Raw genomic sequence first — 24142 nt, 5'->3', positions numbered from 1 at the left:
AGCATTGCAGTTGTATTCCCAGAGATATGTGTTAGTGGTCATTTCTAAAATTGTCCCCCCAGCATGGTACAGGGTAGGGTTTCAAAGATGGCTATTGAAGAGTAGAAGAGGTAGAATGATCAAAGTAATAGTATAAAGTGGGCTTTGTCTTTGACAGACATTATGTACCTGTTAGGTGCCAGGCACTGTGCTTGGTAGGTGATGATTCAGAAAGGGAAGAAGAAATTTAAGGGAGGTTTCAGGAGTAGAATCTTATAATTCAGAAATGAATTGAATGGAGCCAAGACTGAGGGCTTCAATATTGGAGAGATGTAAGTGATAATTTCTAGCAATGAGATGGAATAAGGAAGGGGAAATTTTTGAGAAGTGGAGTTCAGAAAAGAAGCAAGTGAGGATAATTCATATTTCTAGACCTGAGAAGGTCATCATACTGGTTTCTAACGTAGAGTGGTGGGAAGCTGCTGAGTCAGAGCTATTATTTAATCAATAAGTAAAACAGAATCAAAACTTACTTTTTCACTAAGCTTTCCTTGATTAATACTACATTAATAGAGTATAGAATTAGGTGTCCACTCAGCCCCTAAGAACTTATCAACACATTTTATACTATTTTTTGGTATCATATTTCTATGTGAATTTATGTAATTTTTAGCTTGTGGTTGTTTATTCTATACCTGCATCATGTGGACTTACTGCTATATCTTCTCCATCTACCACATACAAAGCCTTGTACCTTGCTGTGAGCACAGTAGTTGAATGAACACTTGTGACATGAGTGTTGAATGAAGACTGGAACCATTCATTAGTTCTTACCATTGAAAATCAACAGTGAGACCCAAAGCTGATTCATAGTTAAAAATCTGATTTTCTTATTCAGTAATGCAGAGTTTTACCAGAAGTGTGATTAAAAACCAGTCTTTTGAAATGTCACCAAAATAAAATCCTTGACAGATACAACATTACTAGGTATATCATTAAAATATATTCTTAATAGAATAAATGCCTAGAATCAGAACATCAGTTGAAAACATAGGAGCTTTACGGGGGCAGTAAATTTGGAACTAGTCACATTTTAAATTTGCCATCAGTGGGTCTTTGTTGAATCCAGAAGATAGAGCAAATTGAGCTGATAGTGCAAGTTAGCAACATAGTTTTATACAAGATTCTGGAATTGTAGGATTTTTGAGTGAGGAGGGCTTTAGAACAAACTTCTTAAATATCGACTATTGCCATAAAAGCACTCCCCCATCTTACAAAAACTTATGAGTGCCATGGATGAAGATTTGTTGAAACTAAACTTTTTTGTTCTTCTCCGCTGTTTCTTTATCGGGTGAAAATTTTATGTTGAAATATATTGGGTCCTATCTTTAAGTGGTCTAAATAGCTATGTTTGAATTTATTTTTATCATGTAGTCAGAGATGCTAAATCATTGAAATGGGATTTATGCCCCTTGCCGCAAAGTAATATAGCATTGTATTTTAAATGACTTGCTATAAACAACAAGGGTTTTGTCTTGTGCCTCAAAAGTTTTATGGAAGACATTCTTTAGAACAGTATTCTTTCCTGCTGGTTATGGAATCCATCCCCAAGGCAGGGCTTGCTGTTGTTTGATTGTTACTGAGGTCACCTCTTAGTTTGAGTGAACATGGCTTGTTCTTCAGAGCAAGTGGGAAAACTGACTGACTTGTGTGATGTGCTCAAGTCTATTTTGAATGATGAAGTTGGACTCTGGGAAGTCTTGTCTTAGTATGAAAACCTTATCTGTTTCTATTTGCTTCTTGCTTGCATGATAATTTCTAGAGGGGAAATTGGAGCATCTTACCTGCTGAATTGGATTGAGGGGCAAGAGATCATCATTTGATGTTCTCTGGAATCTCGAAGGTATGAGATAGTCCTTCTGGGGCTCTTGTTCTCCTTCAGCTAGAGTAATTGAAATCATCTGATGTGACCCTTATGAACCTTTCAGAGGTATTCAGAGAATAAATAACAAGGTCAGACCTTCTACTAAAGCATTTCTGATACAAGCCATGAAACCATTCTCTCTGCACCTTCCCCCTCTGCCTGTCAACGTGTGGCCTCATGGTGTTCTGTGCCTCTGATGGCTGTTTCTCTCCCTCCTTCTTCCTCTTGCAGACATGCCTTGAATTGGAACGCTACCTACAGACGGAGCCCCGGAGGATCTCAGAGACCTTTGGTGAGGACTTGGACTGTTTCCTCCACGCTTCCCCTCCCCCGTGCATTGAGGAAAGCTTCCGTCGCTTAGACCCCCTGCTGCTCCCCGTGGAAGCGGCCATCTGTGAGAAGAGCTCGGCAGTGGACATCTTGCTCTCCCGGGACAAGTTGCTATCTGAGACCTGCCTCAGCCTCCAGCCAGCCAGCTCTTCTCTAGACAGCTACACAGCCGTCAACCAGGCCCAGCTCAACGCAGTGACCTCATTAACGCCCCCATCGTCCCCTGAGCTCAGCCGCCATCTGGTCAAAACCTCACAAACTCTCTCTGCCGTGGATGGCACGGTGACGTTGAAACTGGTGGCCAAGAAGGCTGCTCTCAGCTCCGTAAAGGTGGGAGGGGTTGCAACAGCTGCAGCAGCCGTGACGGCTGCGGGGGCCGTTAAGAGTGGACAGAGCGACAGTGACCAAGGAGGGCTAGGGGCTGAAGCATGTCCCGAAAACAAGAAGAGGGTTCACCGCTGTCAGTTTAACGGGTGCCGGAAAGTTTATACAAAAAGCTCCCACTTAAAGGCCCACCAGAGGACTCACACAGGTAGTGGTACAAGTTGGCCGCACGTGGTTTCTTCTTTCCCCTCCTGTAGCCTCGTCATGTGGGAGGGCTCCTCTTTGTTCTGAAGAGTGGCACCCCTGCTGATGAGGAGGTGATAGACAGGCGGGAGGCCCCAGGTAGGGACAAAGAATGACTCACTTGTTACCTTAAGATCTCAAGATGTCCCAAGCACAGACATGGGTTTGTCCCTACAGTGCCAACCACAGCATAGAATCATACAATTCTGAGGATGGCTGAAGGGGGCCCTGGCAGTGACTCATAGCTGTTTGTGACACAGACACTTGTCGCTTTCCTGACACTTTGCATTGTTTTATGAGTGTAGCTCCACAGTTTTGATCAACACTGGGGGCTGAGGATGCATTTGAAAGCATTCACAGTTAAACAAGGTAGCTAGGGTGTCCCTGTTCACTCTTTTCCCAGCATCCTGATTTTTCATCAAAGTCACCAACAGCAGGAGGGTTTCAGAGTTCATTAGATGTGATCATTCTATAATTAATTGGCATCTCCTCTTTTGCATTGTTCTCTGGCGCGTGCTTTATGGAGAGATGGCAGAATTGCTTTTTAATGAGCTTGTTACTGAGAAGTTGCTAAAGTGATTACATTGCTATGTGTGTGGCAAGAGTGGGTGGGGGAGGGATGGGGATTGTGTATTTTACTCAGGGCATCCTAGTAGCCCAGGAAGAGACACCATCCCTAAGTTCCAGTCATACTGATCTTTTGAGCAATGGGATAATTTGGAAAAGTGGGGTTTACACAGAAAAGCGTGAAACTCTTATTTTTCTTGGAACTGGTCTTTGTTCTCTGCTTTGAGATTGGAGCTTAGGGGTGGTGTCTCTTCCTGGGCTACTAGGATGCTAGTAGCAATTACTGTGATTGGTGGTTTTTAAGTGAGTCTCCAACAGTGTGCTACCTGTATGGTTTTTGCATACTGTTTGCACACTGCGAGCTGAATAGGGAAAATCCCCAAAGGTGTAAGTGGAAGTATAAAAGCATTCTTGGAGAGAAATCAATGATAGCATATGAGCTAGGAAAAGTGTTTGGTGCTCTGGGGGGCCTTCTGGGCTGTGCCTCCAAAGAAATGTGCAGGGGAGGGATTGCTGGCTGGAAAATCAGAACAACCTGGGCTTTAGTTCTAACTCTGCCACTATCCAGCTCTGTGACCTTGAGCCTGTTCCTTTACCTCACCAGGCCTCATTTTCCACATCTGTTGAACAATCTGGCTCTTAAGGCCCCTTTCAATTCTAGTGTTCTGGAGGTCCATGAACTGTTTTTGTGTAGTAGAGAAGAACTTTCCTGAAGTTCGAATATATAATATATGACAGAGGAAATCACTGTTATGAACCTTAGAGTTATTCCCATGGGAGGATGAAGACTGACATTGCTTCCTTACACACCAGGACTTGGGCCTGTACTGCTCTAATTCTGAACTTAATTTCCTGTGTGGCTCTTGCTTGGTTCATGGGACAGTCTCCTAACATAATGTTTATATCCCGTGGCTCAGGCATAGAGACCCACTCATGGTTTCCCATCAGAATTTGGGTTCCAGTTCACCACTCCACATACACACACCAAGGCTAATGATTGATGCTATTGTCAGTTTTTGCTTCTTTGATATTGTTCTGAAGGTAGTTTTTATTGATATTTCTTTCTTTCTAAAGTCAATGAGTAAAGTTATGGCAAGACATTGGAAAGACATTGCAGTGCTCCCAGGCTGGAGTGCATGACTCATCTCCTGGCCCCTCCAGGAAACCGGAGAAGGCAGAAAAGGGCAAGAATGTTGTGTTGTCTTTGGGCTATGGAGTTCATGATCATGGACACTTTCTGAATTACTGGCACTAAGGGCACATCCTGCTTAGCATGGAGGCTGGACAGTTCTGGGAAAGCAGGGATTCTTTTTAGGGAGTCCAGAGCATTTTTTTCTTCTTTCTTATCCCCTCTTTCCAACAGAGATGTCAGAAGGGTGACTGTTAGGGTTGATACATTATTTGGTGCTTTGTTTTTTTGAGCATTGTCTACTTAGAGTGATTACCAAGGTGGAGCTCATTATGTTACCTGGCACCTGCAACTACTTGCCTCATGTTGGACTAAAGTGGAAAGACTCCTATTGGGAATTCACTCAGGGAGGCACCAGGCATTGTTAGAAAAGCAGTACTGCAGAGCACTTAAGAGCTGAGCCTTGTGATCAGGTGGACTTGGGTTTATGTCCTCGCACTGTCGCTTCCTAGATTTATGACCTCAGTTTCCTCATTTCTAAAGTAGAGACAATTGTGTCTACCTCCTAGATTGTTTTGAATATTAAATGAGCAGATACTTGTGAAATACTTGTAAGAAAAATAAAACAAAATACCTGATAGATAGTAAGAACTCATTACAGATAGTAGTGGGGTTGATTGTAGCTATTACTGTTGTTGTTGATATTAGTGATGACTGAGTGAAAAAACAGCTTTGTAAACCAGAAACAAGCCAGTTAGCCAAAGTTAACTACCCCAAAACAGCAAGAAGCTTTTCCCCTCTCGCTCCCAGTGGTTGATCAATGGGATGTAGGGTGATGACACCTGTGGACAAAAGTTGTGGAGGATAAACCAGACATGCAAGCATTAGCTCATAGAAGTTGGCAATAAGGCAGAAAGATCATGGCTTTCCTCCCACAACATAGAAAGCAGTTACCTTGCATCCACAGAAGCATTTTGCCTGTAAAACCTTCCTCAGAGACATGCACGGAAAGTAGGTGCTACAAGAAAGAGAAACAGATAAAAGGGGAGGTAGAGACAGGGATGGAGGGTGGGGAGAATATGAATTAATTTGGATTAAATGGATGAGGATCAGAAGTATTTATTTGGAATTGGTGTGAATTGGAGCACATGGGGAACTGAAAACAAAGGTGATAATTTATGTGGTGTAGATGAACTAAGAATAATGAAAACAGCATGAAGGATGGAATCAAATTAAGTGCAAACATATAAAGGAAATGGACTGGTAAAAGCTCGAGGGCAAAGGTGTATGGAGATGGGAATTCAGGTTGGAAAGAGGCTGCTGATACAAGGACTGGAGTTGGGAGAGCTGCTGACCAAATGTGGAAATGAAGATTTTTTAAAAATGGGCTCTGGTTGGATTCAGGCAAGCTATTTTAACCCAGGACTCACTTTAATTCAGTCAAAATATTTCTTATCTTCCAGTTGGGGAGGTGTTTTGGGACAGGAAAAAAAGGGAGATAAGAATACCATCCCAGAGAAAGAAGAGAAGTATTTGCATTTTGTTCTCTAGAGTTGCAGATATATGCTGTATCTCTTCTATATGGTAATACATTGCAAAGGAGATACAGTGAAGAAATGAAGTAAAATAAAATGTGTGTGTCTTCCTCTCATATGCATAAAGGAAGGCAATACATGTTGGTAACATGGATTTGCTTGCATTGAAGAATTTTTAAGGTGTTATTCATTTAGTCTTTATATAGACAGAATTTACTGAGCTGAAAAAGATACGCATTTTTTTCCTTCTGTGGCTGTTTTTTGAGGATGCCGAATCCTTCAAAATTTTTGCCCTGGAGGATATTAGGCAATGAGGTGATTTTTTATTTATTATTTTTTAAGGTAGCAGATGTTCACATTGGTAGCTAGGGCACAAACGCAGGTTGCCCAAGGAAGTAAAGTTAGAGATGGGGGTACTGAGCTGGAGGTGCAGGATAACGAGGCGAGGAATGGGACAAAGGGAATATTACGAAGTAGCAAGATTTAGTGAAAGGAAGCATATAAAAATGGACATAAGGGCCAGGTGCGGTGGCTCACGCCCGTAATCCTAGCACTTTGGGAGGCCTAGGCAGGTGGATCACCTGAGGTCAGGAGTTCAAGACCAGCCTGACCAACACCCGTCTCTACTAAAAATACAAAAATTAGCTGGGCGTGTGGCGCCTGCCTGTAGTCCCAGCTACTCAGGAGGCTGAGGCAGGAGAACCGCTTGACCCCGGGAGGCGGAGGTTGCAGTGAGCCGAGATTGCGTCACTGCACTCCAGCGTGGGTGACAGAGCGAGACACCGTCTCAAAAACAATAAAAATTTTAAAAAATGGACATATGGTTTATTCATTGGGAAGAGCACCTAGTGTTGGCATGAGTGTAAAAATGTTCTTAGCAGCCAAGTCATTGCAGACCTTTCTCTCTACTCTGTTTTCTGGTCTTCATATATTTTTCTTTCTCACAAATTCTACCATTATGATCATAGTTGTATTCATCTTCTTGAGTTAGCTAAATAATCCTTATATTTTGATGAAAGGTAACCTTCACTTCCAATGTTAAAAAAAAAACTATGCTCATTCTCAGCAAAAATCAATTTTTAAAAAATCTTAATAGTTTCTATGTAAAAAAAGAAGGAAGTATTTTCTACATTTCTTCTTAATTACTTCTGAGAAGAGATAAAAAACCTTTCATTGAAATGGTGCTTTGTGCTAAGTAAACAGACTTTTCAAATTTGAAAATCCATATAAAGGCACGTCCACATTTATGTTATTATGAGTGAGTCATATTGGTAAAGTGAGGACAATGGCCTGTCGTTAGATCTTTGATTCTTGGTCGCAGTGAAGGGAGATGTGAAGAAGCCATGTTCTCTGAACGTGCTGCTTGGAGGACTCTCTCTATAGACTGAAGTTGCTGTCACCTAAACCATGGGTGGTGATAAGCGTTCTCTAGATTTTGTACCGAACAATATAACAGGATACGTTTCAGGTGGAAAAGTAATACAAGTGTGCAATTTGCTTAGCATTTTACATTTGCTTTGGGGCCCATCTTATTGAATCAGAAAGTGGCACAATCTCTAAGTTTAATCAGAATTTAGGGAAATCGTTTATTTTCAAATGAAAAGGTGGCTAAAAATACTACAAACAAAAAGACTAGTATAGCATTCAAAAGGCAAACAGAAGTGTTATGTCACACATGTAATGAAAGGCCTTTAAAGTTTGAAATACAGTTTATTTTACTTATTCAACAAATACGTATAAAGCACTTGCTATGTCCCAGACATTGTTCTAAATGTTTTACAAATATTAACCCTTTTAATCCTTATACTAACCCAGTGACATAGGTACCATCTTATTTTATAGATGCAGAAAATGAGACCCAGAGAAGTCAAGTAATTTGCCTGGTGTCACACAGCTCATCATAGATGGTTGGGCAAGGATTTGCACCAAACAGTATTGCTCCAGTCGGAGCTCTCTTAACTTCCAAGCTTACTAATAAAGGGGAAACAAGTCAAATGAATTTTTTAAAAGTAACCCGTTATTAAGAGGAAATTAAAGACGTATAGTTTAAATGCAAATGGACAATGAAAACTAAATATCCTCTCTAAATAGGTGAGAATTAGGAGGGTCCTTAAACATATTGCCTCATCAAGTGACTGAGAAGCAGTACAAGGAAATTACAAAGAAATGGTCTTCCATTTCCAGGCCTATTATTGTTACTGATAAAGCTACTATTTTATGGTTGTTACTATTTTCACTTTTTTTAATGTTAGTGTTAGAGACATGCCAGTCTCAGTTCACGCATTAAAATGACAAATGTTAATATTCTGTCCCTATCAAATAAGAAAGGTCAGTATTATCACAACATGGGAGAAACTTAGGAACCACAACAACAAAAAAGTAACTTGGTTCAGGCTATGCAAGTCCCTGTTGTTAGAAATTAAATTGGACCCATGTCTCCTGACCTATAGGCTTACATCCTACTCAGTAGATTGTTTTGCTTCTTATTTACTGTATGTGTTCTTCAGTCTTTCTGCGAACAGGTATTAAGTGCCCATAGATGTCAGGCACTGTACCATGGAGTGACCAGCAAAGGAGAACAGGGTGGTCCATTTGGGAAGGAGTGCTAAAGGGTGGTGATGGGGCAGTAAATGAAAGCAGGGGCTTGCATCAGCAGTCAGAGGCAGCATGGAAGATTTGGAGATAACAAGTCGCTTCTCTCCTTCTGGACGGAGTGTTTACTGATGCTGTTCATCTTTTTAAATGATGTCAATGTGATAATATAGTAATTTATATAAATAGAAGCCCTAATTCAAGGTCAGGCATATCAGCAGGATAAAATTAAATACCTCAGTGTGGAACTGTAGGGGGTTCATCGACCACTTTCAACCTCCTAGTGCCATAGATAAGAATTCTTTGAATTTATACAATAGCAACTGAAATGGGGCGATTTTAAGACATTAAAGGGCCTTTAATATGCCGAGACACATGGCTGCTAATGAAGTTTATCCATGTGTTGAGGCAGAAACTCATTAAACCCCGATTATGGGATGGAAACAAGAATGAGGGTTAAATGTTCAGTTCACAAGGTGGAGAGAGCTGAATAGGAGGGTTTGATAATTTGGATTTAGCATATTCAAGAGCTTAAGAGAAGTTTGAAATGAAAGGGTATGAAATGAGGTGGTGAAAAACAATCGCTGGGAGAATTTTCTGATTCAGTAAAATCTTAAAACTTTACCACATGATAATTTAGCAATATGGTAACTCCTAACATTTATGAAGATAAATTAATGTAAACATCTATTGGGAAGCATGGCCTACACTCAGCATATACACAGCAAGCACATTTATTTTATCATTATACTAGGATAATAAATATAGGCTCTGTGGGACGCCTATTCCAGATGTCCTTTTAATGGATAATTGATAGTCACAAAGCAAATAAGTATGTTAAAATAAGAATCGAGAAATTCATGAGTATTTCATCATAAACAATATTTTTGAACACCCACTGTACATACACTAGTCCCTCTATTATTGCCGAGGACCTCGCTTTTTGACACAAAAGCCTGAAATATGGTTTCATAAAATCATTATATTTGGAACTTGATCTCAGAATACAGCTTGGATGGGGGATGTGGGGGAACTGGGAGGAAGGAGAAGAGAAAAGAGGAATCTCATTTCAGAAAAGGCAGTGAAAGTAATAGAATTTTATAAATTCTAAGGTTTCAAGGGTGGGCGAGTTCTGTTTGATAGAGAAGAAAAGAAGAGGGTCGTGAGAAGTCTGTGTAAATGAAAAAATGACATTGAGAAGGCCAAGTGTAAACTTTTGGAAAAACTGTTCCTTTTAATAAATCGATAATGTACAGAGGCTGTTTCTATTATAATATGAGTGTTAATTACCGTCATGATCATGGTTATCTTGTACATATAATATAGGAAGTTTCAAGGAAAGCTATGTGGAGCTTTGTAAAGAGTGAAGGCTAAGATGACGTTATAAGAATTGATGGTAGGCAGGGATTTTCTGTGTTTCCTGAAGTTGAAATAATAATGTAGTGATTGTGTTTGAATTAGAAAAAAATGGAGTTTAAGAAACTCACGTGTTAATTTTTTTAAACAAGTTTGTTTTGAATGATCCTCTTTTTTAAAAAATTAAAATATAAGGACAGATGAAAAATAATTGTAAGATGACCTGTCTTCCTTTGAAAAATATTCAGCTTGAATGTAGTAGAAATTACAGTTGAAACCTTGATTAACGGATCCTCAGGAAACAAACTTCATATAAGGAAATTAGTTCTGATGAGTAAATGCAGCTGTTTGGGAATCTGGTCCACCAGGGGCAGAATGTGTCAGATGACACTAAGCTCTGCTGCACGACTCCGGTACCGAATGGAGAACGCCCAACCTTTTCCAGGCAGGCAGTTTCTATTTGTCTTCACCCTGATGGAGGCAAACTGGATAGCCCTGGCCAAACTTGTTTTCTAAAATATGGGGTTTTTTTCTTCTGCATTCCCCACCTAAGTACCTAATATCTGATCCCTTTCTGTACTCTGTCACTTTCTGCCCTGCAGCTTTCCTCTATCCTTCACAGCAGAAAGGATCTGGTAGCAATACACTGTAGACTGTTGTGGTTGGTACACTTTAGACTGTTGTGGTCGGTGGATTATACGTCCATCCACCAGTGTATAACACTTTAATCTTCTATTATTAGTTTTTTAACCTTCAATTAGGGGAAACTTAATAGAATTTCAGTAGTCTGTAAACAGGTAGGGAGACATGATGGGGGAGTGTTGGGAACTGGGATGGCATTCCCCCACTTCACTCCAGCACCATCCCATCTACCCCTCCTCTGCTACTGGATTTTCTACATTTTCTAAAAGTGGCTTCCTTTCAACAATTTGTTAATGTATTGACATGACATTATTAAGCTAAATGTTGGTCGAGGCAAGATCACTTAAAATAATTAAAAGTTGGTGACTTTTTAATGTGCTGGTTATTCAGCCAACCACTGATGGAGTTACTTCTCATTCCTGCAATATCCCCATGTTCAGTCACCAATGGGTGGTGATATAATGGAGGTGAAAGCACTTCAATTATTTAAGGATGTCTGCAATGAGAATAAGCTTAGCATGCTTTGTTCCATATTTCTGTTCACCCTACCTTCTCCTTCAACATGTATGTTTATGGAGCTAGGTGAGCTGGGGACTGACCCGGGATTGGACCCCATAATCTTGTAGGGGAGGAAAGATCAGAATGCCCCATTGCTGGTTCCTTATGGAGCCTCAGTCCAGCTTTGTCCTAAACCAAACTTCCTTGGCATAACCACCCTTTTTTTTTTGCAACTGACATCTTTTTTTTTCTTCCCTTCAAAAGTTATCTGCATTCATGTAAGACCCCTTTTATTTTGCTTGCAAAATAAAATACATTTACAGATTAAAACTCCTTTTATATTCTAAACTACTCATCTGGTATTATAAAACATATACTTAGGCTTATTTTGTTGTTTCTGCCTTTAAAATGTATCCTGTTTCCATTACTATAACATGTATGGAATTCAGTAAAGTGGTACATATTGTTTTCAGGCAAATAATGTAAAGAGATGTTTTAATCCCAACTTTGTTGGGCCATCATAGTTTTATCTGTTTCACTAGATGAGCTAAAAATGATAAAAGCTATCAATCATTTTGTTGTAGGCAGGAAACCAGAAGCCATCCTTAGTTGAGAAAGAACTTGACCTCCATGGTAGAGTATTGCCTAGTTAGGTGTCTTAGGGTATCTAATATCTTTCTCTGGAGACCTTGCTATTTTCCTAGCAGGGATGTTTTGTAATAAGGACTATAGTTTGTTCTAATATTGAAGCCAATGTTAAATGAGAGTGGTTCTAGGAGTCTAGCAGATGCCCTAAAAAATGCAGGATTCTATCTGTGTCTTAATGAAGAGAACCAAGAAAAAGCTTGACTCTGGTACATATTTGAGTGTAGAAGAGCACCAAGATATGGTAGGAAATATTTTAGAATAACTGTGCAGTAGTCCTGTTTAAAAGGTTTCTGTCTTCATTTCGTGTGTTTATGTAGTTTAATGTCATCTCATGGAATTCGTTGCTTGGTTATGAACTTATAACATGGTGTTTGGAATCCCCTTACTATGGGATATGCAACATCCTTCACCTGTACTGAACTTCTGTTGCAGAAAGGAAATAATGATCCCTCATATTGAATTCTCAATTGGTCATGAGCCTGTTGAAACTAGTATTGGTATTTTAAAAAGAGCAACAAAAGATACATCTTCCTTCCTTGATATAGGTAATAAGACATTTTATGTTCCTAGTGTTCAGGAGAGAATGTCAGAAAATCAATATGAATAAATTCAAGTACACAGAGGATTCACCCTATTTGAAAATGTAATGTGTGGCAAAATGACGGTATGTATTAAATTTTTTTGTTTCACTTGCACGTAAATATTAGCGTTTAGAAAAGGTATCATAGGCTACTTAAAAATTTAGGCAGAGGGCAATTTGCTGGCTTTTTGTTTTTTTCATTCTTTGTTGTTGTTTAGTGTCTCAAGGCTTACAACTAAACTGAATTTGAAACTAAATACTGTCATTACAGAAGATTTTTCCTGAGTTCCTCCAATTTCTCTGGGGATAAAATAATGGTCGCTGGAAGCAGTGGAGAAACAGTAATTAGGGCAAATAGTAATACTGTGCATGATTGAGGAAAATGTGAGAAGAGGAGGGGGAAAATGCAACAGACAGACTTGTACATCTTGTTACTAGGAAACCACATCAGCATTAAATACAGTGTGCTAATTGGCTATCCTGTTTCTTCCTGGGTACCAGCCTGGGCCTGCTACACAGCTGTTTCTGCTCTTTCTGGTTGCTAGGTAACTGCATCATTTTTTTTTCCCCTCCACCCCCCATTCCACTTTGTATTCTGGAGGGTAATTGGCTACTTCTGCTCCTGGTGTTGCTGCTGGGTACCAGTCTGGGCCTGCTGCTCTGCTGTTTTCCAGAGGGATTTAGTCAGGGGGGAGGGGAGGAAAAGGGAGAGGAAGATATGCTGGCAATTAATGGAGCATAAGTGCAAATTCTACACAATGTCTGGCACCTGCGGCCCCTCATCCTGCCTTCTCAACTAAATCCTTTAGCTATGGAAACACATTAAAGTCTTGAAGTCTTTCTTTCTCGGCATACTTTATAAATATAGTTTAAAGGAAACAAGACATTTGAAGACATAAATGACAGCTTTGGTCTTTCTCAGGAAAAAAAAACTGGCAAAATATTACATACCTATATTTTGATATGAGTAGTAATAGAATTTGTGCAGATATTAAAAATACTTTATAACAAGACAGCATCTTTAACATCTTAAGGATAGTGCCACCTTATTTCTTAAATGGACCAAATTATTCTGTAGCCATTCTTCTTGATATCAGAGTATAAAGTAGGAAATAGAATGGACTAAACGCATTATGGGATTTTCCCGATTGTTTTATTATGAAGAAGTAAAGGGAGGCTTGTAGACCCTTGACTTTCCTATTATGGGTTTTATTCCTTTGATGTGCACAGCACATGCCCTGGTGCTTTTCATTGGGACATAGCATTTACATGGCAATAACACATTTTGCACCATAGCTGCTTTCCTCATGGCAAATGAACAGATGTGATGCAAAATCTAAAATCAGTTTTGTGATTTAAGAAACAAGTAAAAAGGTAATTACTTTATATATTGTTGTCCTCCCTTGTTGAAGTAGAAGTTTCCATTTCATCATTATTGAAATTCTCACTGGAAGTGTGACAAGGAAGATTCTTTAGAAGTGAAGTGATGCTCCAAGGAGATTTCACTTTAAATGGTTGAGAAAGTGTATGTAAATTGGGGCCCCTTGAAGAGGCAGCTTTATTCCCCTGGGAAGGAGCTGTTTTATTGAGAAAACTCAGAGCATGTTGTGTGACTGTGCACAGAGATAGTTAGCAAAGGCAACTCTTATTTGACACTAATGGCTGTTACTGGTTTCCCATACTAATGAGATCCACCATACCCTATCACAATTGAAGCAGGAGGAGGCCTAGGCTGAGCTACAAGCCCTTCCACCATAAGATAAATTCAGGCTTTATGGAATCATTTCTACTTAAAGTACCCTTAACATAGGCAGAAGGCCTCCAGCCAGGCTAGGTGATCACGAAAAGATCGCAGTGTTAACACCTATCTAAAGGAAACCAGCTAGCCGTTAGTAGTGCTCAAATTGCAAAAGAAAATCTTGTTATCAAAGAAAAACTTACAGAGAGGGTATAATATTATTTCTGCTATCTCTGTTAAAAGGACCAGTTGTTAATCACTCAAAAGCATTTGCCCATTAAATGAATTAGCCATTTACTTATGAAGAACCATCAGAAGTCAGAATATCCCTTTGTCACTTGACAAGTTTTATATTCTGACTTTGAGAGGGAGGTGGTTTTGTTTGAGTATTTCATCTTTGTTGACAGCAGACTGTCAGAATAACAACTTCGCAAGTATATTATGGAATGTCCCTATTTGACTTAAGCAGGATACAGATTGAAAAGTTCAAAGAAGTCTGGGGAGTTTGTCTTACCCAGCCCTCTTCACTGGTTGATTGGATGTGGTTATACGGCCTCACTGTGGCTCTGGCAAGACCCTGGAAACCCAGGGCAGGGGTCTTTGAAGGCTGAAGGTGGTCATGGTTATTAACCCAGTGATAAATGAACATCAGTGCATACTTCCGAGCTTCCTCTCATTGTACTCTTCTTGGAGAGCAGATCTTTTTTCTTTTGATGTCTCCATGTTTAAAACAATAGAGTGCAGGCATACAAGCAGGCATGCTTTGGGGAATGAAGAAAGGAGGTATTCCATGGAGTTGCTTCAACCCTTGGTTCTCCTCAGTCCTGAAAACCTGCTTTGCTAATTCTCATGGCCACACAAAACTGCTACCTTTGACATCAAGCAAACCGGTTGATAAAATTGGAAAGGACGAATCTGATGGCTGCTAGTCCCCCAGCAGGGCTGCTGCTAAGCCATAATATGCTTTTGTGTGAATTAGAAAAAGTACCCTTTGCATGGGGCAGCTTCCCTGTGCTTGAGGAGCAGAGCCAGATTCAACCCCTCTCAGCCTGTAGCTGGACACCCTGTGCTCAAAACCTTATGTGGCCTGTGCGCACTGGGAGAGCATTCCACACAGATGGGCCTTCCCTGAACTTTTAAGAACTTCTGAGGCTAAGAAGGGCATAGCAGGAATGGGAGAGTCACACAATGGTTCAAGGAGGGTATTGGGACATCCTGTCAATGTCTGAAGAGGCCATTATGTGTGACAGCAAATCTTTTGGTCCAGCCACTCTCCAAAAATCTGAGATCATTAGTTGCCTAATGTGGTGGTTCTCAACCAGGGGAGGTTTTGTCCCTCAGGGAACATTTAGCAATGTCTGGAGACATTTTTCATGGTCATATCTGGGGTTGGGGGTATGCTACTGGCATCTGGGAAGTAGAGGGCAGGGATACTGCTAAGTATCCTACAATGCCCAGGACAACTTCTGCAGCAAAGGATCATGGCCCAAGGGTCAACAGTGCCAAGGTTGAGAAACCCTGGCCTAATGCAACCTTAACTGTCTTCTTCTCTGTAGGTTGCTCTGAACCACTTGCAAAACATTTCCTAATCCTTTTAAGATGACCTACCCACCAGGTCTTGCCTTCTTCCCTTTTATGATCTTTAACAATATTGACTAAATGGAAATATTGCATTATTTATTATTTCTGTCAGGATTTAGATGATGTGCCGCTTTTCCCCTTATGGTAAGAAAGAAATCTCCCTACCTCCACGAAATGCTTAACCTTCTAGATTGAAGATTCGTGATTGTGACTCTTCCTGAGCCTCATGCCCTCCACTTTTGCAGAAGGCTCCTGACCTGTAATAATTTGAGATTTTGCTGAGGCAGAGGTTTGATCACATCAGCTGCCAGGCTGGTACATGGGAGGGAGGTGCTTTGCCAGGAAATGGGCCTAGCTGACCACGTGCTGAAGAGCCACACCATCATATGGTATTGTCATTCTCCCCCTGGGTACACTGGCCTTGCTGAAATGTAACAGTTGCTTCCTCGTTACCAAAAAGAAGATTAACTGTTAGTGAAGAAATAAGAGTGATGTATTTTCCGTGGGAAAATAAAACTTTTATTGGGAAAACTGTATATTGCGCTGGTATTTGCTACCTCAGTACATTTCCTACTATTCACTGTTCTGGTTCCCACCAGCACCATGAGGAGCATACTGGAAGCTTTTTGAGTTCTTAGGGAGAAAGGTGCTATTTCAGGTAAAAGGATTTAAATTGCCTTATCTAATGGACACATACTTTATGTCTGCATTTTGTCAGGAGCTGTGAATTATGCATTGGCCCTTTCAGCTACATTCACATGCATAGAAAATAACATTGTCAGACGTGTCATCCCCAGATACAACGGACAATATGCTATTATAATCGTATGGCATTGTCCTTGCTGTTTGGAGATAATACTGCTGACTTTATTCCTCTCATACATGTGAATGTGGCTGTAGGGAGTACGTGACATCTGTGGCTTTTACATGTATTAGCTTATCCCTTGCCACTTGAAGAGATTGCCATTAGTGAGCTGGCCTTGTGGGATCATGCTAAGTGCCATGTTTTGGATCACAGTTGTTATCGGACCTTAGTTTTAGACCCAGTAGGGAATTAGTAATATTATCTTGATGGCCTGAAGATGCAGTGGGTTACTTAGTCAGCTTCCCAGAGCAGATGTGCTGAAGAAAGGGTAAGCTGAGGCATTCCTACTCAGATCAGCTTTGGGAGTAAGAAGGCAATTGGGTACCAAGCCTGGGAATGGCGGCTTCTATGTTAGTGCATTACCCAAGTAAGCAATAATAATATCACTTGTATTGATCTTTACAGTCGCCAAGTGTTTCACATACATCCTTCCATTTAACCTTCACTTACCGATGGGGTAAGTCTTCTCATTATACCCATTGTACAAATAAGGGAACTGAGGCTGAAAGAATCATTTTTCAAAGATTTCACTGCTGAACCATCACAGAGCCTGCCCTACTCTGTTTTTCCTTTAGAGATCAGTTATTTCTTTTGGGGGCCTAAGTTGAAACAGTATAAATGAATTCAGTTTTGTTTATGGTTCAGAAAAATAAATGGCTTACTATTTGTTGTTATTTTACTTGTTCAGTATAACTACTAATGCAGAATAGCTAAGAAAACTGAGTGATTATCTTGTATATTCCTACATTCTGTCTATTTTGGTTGAACTTAAGAATCCTTGATCTTAGTTGGTTTTCCCCTATTTTAAGAAAGAAAGCTGGTTTTGAAGATGCAAACAAACGCAAGGTATTGATTCTTGAAGTGGTATCTCAGTACTACTGGATTTGCATATTTTAGATAATTCTTGATGAGAAATAGCAAATAGAAACTTTTCTCTGAACCCCTTGAAAGAATGCATCTTAGCAATCCTCTTTATTACTAAGCTGGAAAACCCAAATGGAGATGCCTTAAAGAATTCAAAGGAATCTATGGATGGGTGGATCTTGGTATATGAGTTGTATGCTCCTCTCAGTTACACCAGAGCTTTGCTAGGTGAGGTTGAAGAAATGATTTCTGTGCCTTTATTTTTGTTTGTATGATAAGTGTGGAATTCAGGATAATTTTATTTTATCTTTGTTTTTGCCCAGTTGAGGATATTTATAATGGGTTAGAAGTCGTAAGAATAAAAACCCTTGGTAAATACAGGAATTGTAAATCTATTCATTGGCAAAGATCCCAAACTCAGGTTATGATTTTGCTTGATATGTGCAGCAGTCTCTCCTCTGAATTCAGAAAAGCACACAGTGAAGAAGAATAGCTGCTTTCTAGCATTCTGCCAAAAGGATCTACAGGAACCTCAGAGTGATGGGCACTTATATTATATCCAGAGATCTGAGGAAAGAAAAGGTATTAACGCAAAAAGACAAATTCCTGGAAGGCTGAAGGAATAATACACATTACCCCTGAGGGCTCCACTCTTTTGAGGATTGTTTATCTGTAGATATTTTTGTGTGCGATCCTGTGTTCCTGTACATCTTTGTATTTTCAAACTTCCCCTTTTTATTTCATTCTACCTGCCATGGAAATAACCTTAATAAGTCGTTAGAATTGGCGGGGCCCCCAACCCAATTTGATAATAGCCTTTTCCTTGCTGATAATTGGCTACTAAGCATTTAGAATGCTTTCAAACCCAACTGTGTATCTTTCTCCCCTCTCTCATGGTTAGATGTTAAAGTTTTTGTTTTTGTTTTTGTTTTGTGGTTTTCCTGGTGTGCACCTTATCCAAGAAGAATAGTTAATGAGCAAAGCCAGAAAGAATCCTTTGCAGCCAGGGAAAACTTTTCATACATCCTTCCCACTCCTGTCATTGTATGAGCTACAAGGACCATAGGTACAAAGCTTGTGGGATCAATTACCACAAGCTCACCGTTAAGCATTTTTAAAAAAATCTGTTGCGAGAAGAGTAAAGCAATAATTAAAATTAACTGAACAGCTTTTGCTCTATTGAGGCGTTAAATCTTTGTGTAAACACAATCACATTGTGCAAACATAGGTCTTTTTCGTTGGGTGATTTAGACAGCGAACCCACTGAAGTTTTGAGGTCTCTGGGTCAAGGGCCCGTTTTGACACGGTTTGAGAGGTCACCTGCTCATTTGTGTCTGTGTTCTGCTGCAGAGAGAACTGTGAGCTGGTATGGTTCCTTGCCCACTGCAGCACAAAGAAGAGCCGGCTGGCATTTGGCAGATAGCGGTCTGTGACGAGGGGAAAGGAAATTGCACACAAAGCAAGACGGCTGCACACAGGAGCCGGTGGGGAGTGCTTAGGAACCTCTGGGGCCCAGGCAATGATGTGGCTTGAAGGTGGAGAAAACAGCAGTTATAAAATATAAATGTGTTTATTATTACACTGGGCCTATGCTATATAATTTTACACACACTCATATTTGTGATTTACGGCCGCAGCTCCATATGGAGGAGAAGCTTGCTAATTTGCCCAAATTGATAGGGATACCGCTGAAGAAGATCAGATTGGTAGGAGCAGTAGCTGAGAAAAAGTGGCTCCTAAAACAAAAAAGATTGGGGTGGGGGAACTGCTGTGTCAGAGGCATCCTTTGTTCATTTATTTTGATAAGCAGAGCTTGGCTTTAATTATTCATGATAATGCTTGCCCTGGAAGGAGCAGGCCTCCGATGCCACAGCAGCTGTGGGGTGCTGTTTGGTTCTCTGTGCAGTTGACACCAAAACAACCCACCTAGTCTTTCTTGAGATTTGTCATGCTTTCACCTGTGAGAGGTGAGATGCCCTGAAGTTTTGTTTACACCCGATATCCCTTCCTAGGGGGCAAGTATTGACATGGCTGGAGTGGAAGAGAAAGCCTGAATGATAACAGCCATTTCATGAAATCCTTACAAGGTAGGTGGTGATTTTCCCATCTTAGGCATGAGAACGTGGAAGCCTAGAAGATCCCAAGAGTAGACACGCCCAGCTTATAAGTGACCAAGCTGGCTTTCGAGTCTGGGTCTGACTCCAAAGCCTGTCCCCTGCAGCATTATGCTGGCATTTCCTAGAGAAAAGGCCAAGAAAGGGACAGTGGAGCAGACCCCACCCTTCTTCCACCCCACTCCATCCCACTCTCTGTGCTTTCAGCCTATTTCCCGGTCTTAGCATCCATTACCATCATTTCCGACAGCTTTTCAAAGTGTTTCTTGACTTGGCAAAATCTTGAGGCACTTCTTCTGGGAGCTCTTCAGAAGGAAAGCACTTTGGAACAGCATGCACGAGTTCCAAAGTCCCCAGAGCATGTATGATTCACGCTTCTTGCAGGGGAACTTCATGGAGAAAGGCTGTTGTGACCCTAGGATACTTGATTGACCATTTTTTTTCGTAGATGCGTAAATACCAGACGATGAATGCTGAATGGCCCATCCACTCAGCTCATAGCAAAACCCTGGGAGGCATCTGTGATAGATGTCCTTTCAATCAATTTTTTTTCATCTCATGGGCACTGCTTTCTAAATATGTTTTACATTTGTTTGCTTTTCTCCATCTCTGCTGCAATAAGCAGAGTCATTTGTGTTTCAGGCACTATCTTCTTTCTCCTCGGCAGTTGTAGAACCTCCTAGAAGTTGTAGAACTCTCCCCACATTGGCTCATTGCCTTTGGCAGCCCATTCTCCATTTTGTAGCTAGAGTGATGTTTTAAAGTTCAATTCTGATCATGTTATGCCTCCGTTTAAAAGCTCACAATGGCTGCCATTGTTCTTAAAGTACAAATTCTTGAACATGATCTAAGACCGCTTTCCAATAGAAATGTAATGTGAGCCACATATATAATTTTATATTTTCTAGCATGCACATTTAAAAAGTAATTAATCATACTAATTCTAATACTGTATTTTATTTAGCTCAACATATCCAAAACATTCTCATTTCAACATGTAAATAATTGATAAACAATTATTAATGAGCTATTTTACATTTCCTTATCTCTTTCTTCTATTGGAAAGCCTTCAAAATCTGGTGTGTATTTTACACTTAGAGCACATTGAGTTCAGAGTGCTCACATTTTGGGTACTCAGTAGCCACCTGTGCTAGGGTCTAGGAGACTGGATCGTGCAGGTCTGTTTAAGTCCTTTCACAGTCTGGCCACTGCCTCTTCTCTCAGTCCCTGCAGAGCACACAAACTGATACTCCTCTTTGATCAGCTTCTTGGTGAGGTGTGGGAGAGAATGTAGCAGAGGGATGAGAGGACCTCACCCCTGCTAATGAACTGGAGGAAACAGCCCAACATGGAGCCATCCACGTTCTACCCTTCTTCAGGGCTTTCTGGCACAGCAAATAGGATGGACTGTGATGGAAGAAGGGTGGGGTCTTTTGCTTCTGTGTCCCTTTCTTGGCTTCTAGAAAATCCCAGCATGATGCTGCAGGAGAACAGGCTTTGGAGTCAGACCCAGACTTAAAAAGTCAGCTCAGCCGCTTATTAGCTGGGTGTCTATCCCTGGGCTTCCATGTTCCCCTCCCTACGATGGAAACATCACCACCTACCTTGCAAGCCTTCTGTGAAATAGCACAGGTAAAGCACCATCGGGCTGCCTGATACATAAAGAACATGCCAGGAACAGTGATGTTATTACATGGTGTTTCTCCTTCACTCCAGCCCAGTCAGTACCTACCCTTCAGAAAGGGGCGGCAGGTAGAAATGAAGCTTCAGCCTTCTCACACTGAGGTGCGGGTTAAGAATGAAATCCTTGCTTTGCTGTTGGCCTTCAGGGTTTCCATTTTTGTTTTATGTAGAACTTGTTAAGTGACACAGATTTTTTTGAGAAGGTGACGGAATGAAATGAAAATGCTGGTACAGTTAATATGAGGTATTCTCTGAAAAAAAATTTTTCTAACCACACTAAGGTCTAGTAGTCAGTAGTACCGTTCTGTGAGCTGAAAATGAGACCATGGGTTCTAGGGGAGGGTAGATGAGTTGTAGTTCGCATTCCTGGCTTCCTGTCTCAGTAGATTCGATTCCTTTGCTTATTCGTTTTTAAAAAGTTAGAACAGCTATTATATAGGTTCATCTAAATAGTTCTGACATTCTTTCCAGTTGAAACATTTGTTTTATCAGAAAATATTTCCAAAGGGAATATGAGCATTGATTCCACTTTAATTGTTGCTGCTTATATAAAAGGCAGAGTGAGGTAGTGGTTAAGCATGTGAATTCTGAAGGTAAGATGGCCTGAGTTTCAATCTTGACTGTACCACATATAAGTTGGGTGAACTTGGGGAACAGCTTTATTTCTCATCTATTTCCTATTTCTCAGCTCTATTTCCTCATCTAGAAAATGGGGAGGGATAATAGCATTAGGGCTATTGAGAGAATTAGAGGACAGAATATACATAAAGCCCTTAGGTTCTGTAGTGCCCAGCATATAGTGAGGGCCCAGTAAATATTAGCCAACAGCTAATTTTACTTGGATTTAAAAAACCCTATCACCCATTGAAGGTGGGTGGAATTGGAGTCTTCACTGATGTTGATTATTTGAGGTGTTTTCTCTACAGAGATGCATGTATTGTCTAGTTTGTTTACGTATAACGTTTTGTACCTTTCCCCTACACTTAGTTTTCTACTATATGTGTATCTACACGAGGAAGGAAAATATAGACATTTCATCAGAGATTGATTCCACCACTCGTATATTCATATATCTAATAGAAAAAGCCACATATATCACAGCAGATGAGATATGAGATGTAGTAAGATATGCACCATATTTTAGTAGTATATGGGCTCTGGGCAGTTTCTCTCCATGTGATATTGGGTTTGTACTGTTTGGTTAAAACCCTTTGGCTTTCTAATCAATGCCACATTTAAGTTGAGGAGTTGGGGCTTGACGTCTTATCGTTGATGGTTGAATGAAACACCAGCCTCTGGAGGTGGTCTGCTCCTAACATCTCAAACTGATCTCTAACCATCTTAGCTAGAATCAGGTGATTGCAGGCTCTTTATTCACCAGAAAGGTATATTCAGGTACTGGGTGTTAATAGGACCCACGTTGCATAAAGAAGGATTTTGGGATAAAATATTTTAATAATTACGCTGCCTGTGTGGTGCTTTGCAGCATATGAAGCATCTGAACAGAAATCATCTCTCTTCACATTTCACGATAATCCTGTGAGGGCTGTGCCAAAGAAGGGATTAGCTCTATTTTGCAGAGGAGGAAAGTGAGACTTAAAGAGTAGGTAACTTTCCTGAGGGCACATCATAAGTGGTAACAGCTAGGACTACAGCACAGGTCTCCTGATGGTGAGTAGTGTGTGTGTGTCTGTTTTCCAGTAAACTGTACTTGATGGGGCAACATCTCCAGAACTCTGACAACCTTTCTGGAGAAAAGAAGCGAGATTTCCTTTGTTCATGTATGTTATGCTTTGAATTAATTAGATCCTAAATGAAGCTTTTGTGACAAAGACCCAAGCTAACAGGAGCTTAAAGATGTAAGATTTCTTTTTCTCTTTAATATAAAGTCTGCACTGAGAACTGTCAGAAGCCCAAACTCCTTTTGTTCTGTTGGTCACCCATCCCGAGGGTTTCCATTCCTGAGGTATTGCTCAGGTCCCTGCAATTCAAGATGACTGCCACCAGGCCTGCTTTCCAGGAATCTAGTTTTCATGCAGATATTTCGAAAGTGAAAAGGGGAGGGGATGTCCCTACTTTTAAAAGTACAGCTTGATTGGCCGTGATGGCTCACACCTGTAATCCCAGCAGTTTGGGAGGCCAAGACAGGTGGATCACCTGAGGTCAGGAGTTTGAGACCAGCCTGGTCAACATAGTGAAACCCTGTCTCTACTAAAAATACAAAAATTAGCTGGGTGTGGTGGCGGGCACCTGTAATCCCAGCTACTCAGGAGGCTGAGGCAGGAGAATCACTTGAACCAGGGAGGGGAGGTTGCAGTGAGCTGAGATCACGCCACTGCACTCCAACCTGGGTGACAGAGTGAGACTCTGTCTCAAAAATAAATAAAAGTACAGCTTGACATTGCACTTGTCACTGCCACTTAACGTCTCATCAGCCAGAACTTGGTCATATGTCAACAAGCAATTGCAAAGGAGTTTGGAAATACAGTCTTTGTTCTGGGTGGCCATAAGCTCAACAAAAACCAAGGGATACTCTTACCTAGGGATAAGGGGAGAATGAATATAGAGGACAACTGGCAGTTGCTGCTATGCTTTTAGTCTTAATAATTCTTTTTAAAAAGCCTTTAATGCAGACATTTTAACAGAAAACTCGAGTTCTGAAATTCTAAATGTATGAAATGATAAGGGTAACATCCTAGTACATTGTAGTTTGTGGCATATTGCAAGATCAAAATAATTGCATGAAAACTAGGTTTCTGTGGAATGGCTTAAGTTCTGAATGGAAACATAATTTACATTTTGCATTTCATGAGAATATTACATTACTGGAGTAATATGAAGTGACTGGGAAATTAATAACTTAAGCACAAAAGCATATGGAGTCAAATTAACTGCATCTTAATATTTCTTGCACCTCTTTTTCCCCCTTCCAAAGTATAAAGTCACATTA

General features: G+C 40.5%; 1 protein-coding gene and 1 non-coding gene across 13 annotated transcripts in view; both read left to right on the top strand.

Moving 5' to 3' along the window:
• The window catches only part of KLF7 (KLF transcription factor 7), a 459558-nt gene that overhangs the window by 408195 nt on the left and 27221 nt on the right, over positions 1-24142 (top strand). For 6 of the 12 annotated variants that reach the window (XM_063695139.1, XM_063695140.1, XM_063695138.1 and 3 more), the window contains one exon: positions 2135-2765. In XM_063695139.1, the coding sequence (XP_063551209.1) occupies positions 2135-2765 (631 nt within the window). Of the gene's footprint in view, positions 1-2134; positions 2769-24142 lie in introns of all 12 variants that reach the window. The other 6 variants (XM_063695135.1, XM_063695142.1, XM_063695137.1 and 3 more) reach the window with 2 other exon arrangements.
• On the top strand, positions 16456-16522 carry MIR2355 (microRNA mir-2355). Its single transcript, NR_162075.1, has one exon. It is a non-coding gene; the product is annotated as a microRNA mir-2355 (primary transcript).

This window comes from Gorilla gorilla, chromosome 11 (genome assembly GCF_029281585.2).
Source record: "Gorilla gorilla gorilla isolate KB3781 chromosome 11, NHGRI_mGorGor1-v2.1_pri, whole genome shotgun sequence".
Taxonomy (NCBI): domain Eukaryota; kingdom Metazoa; phylum Chordata; class Mammalia; order Primates; family Hominidae; genus Gorilla; species Gorilla gorilla.
This window is presented reverse-complemented; position numbering and strand designations above follow the sequence as displayed.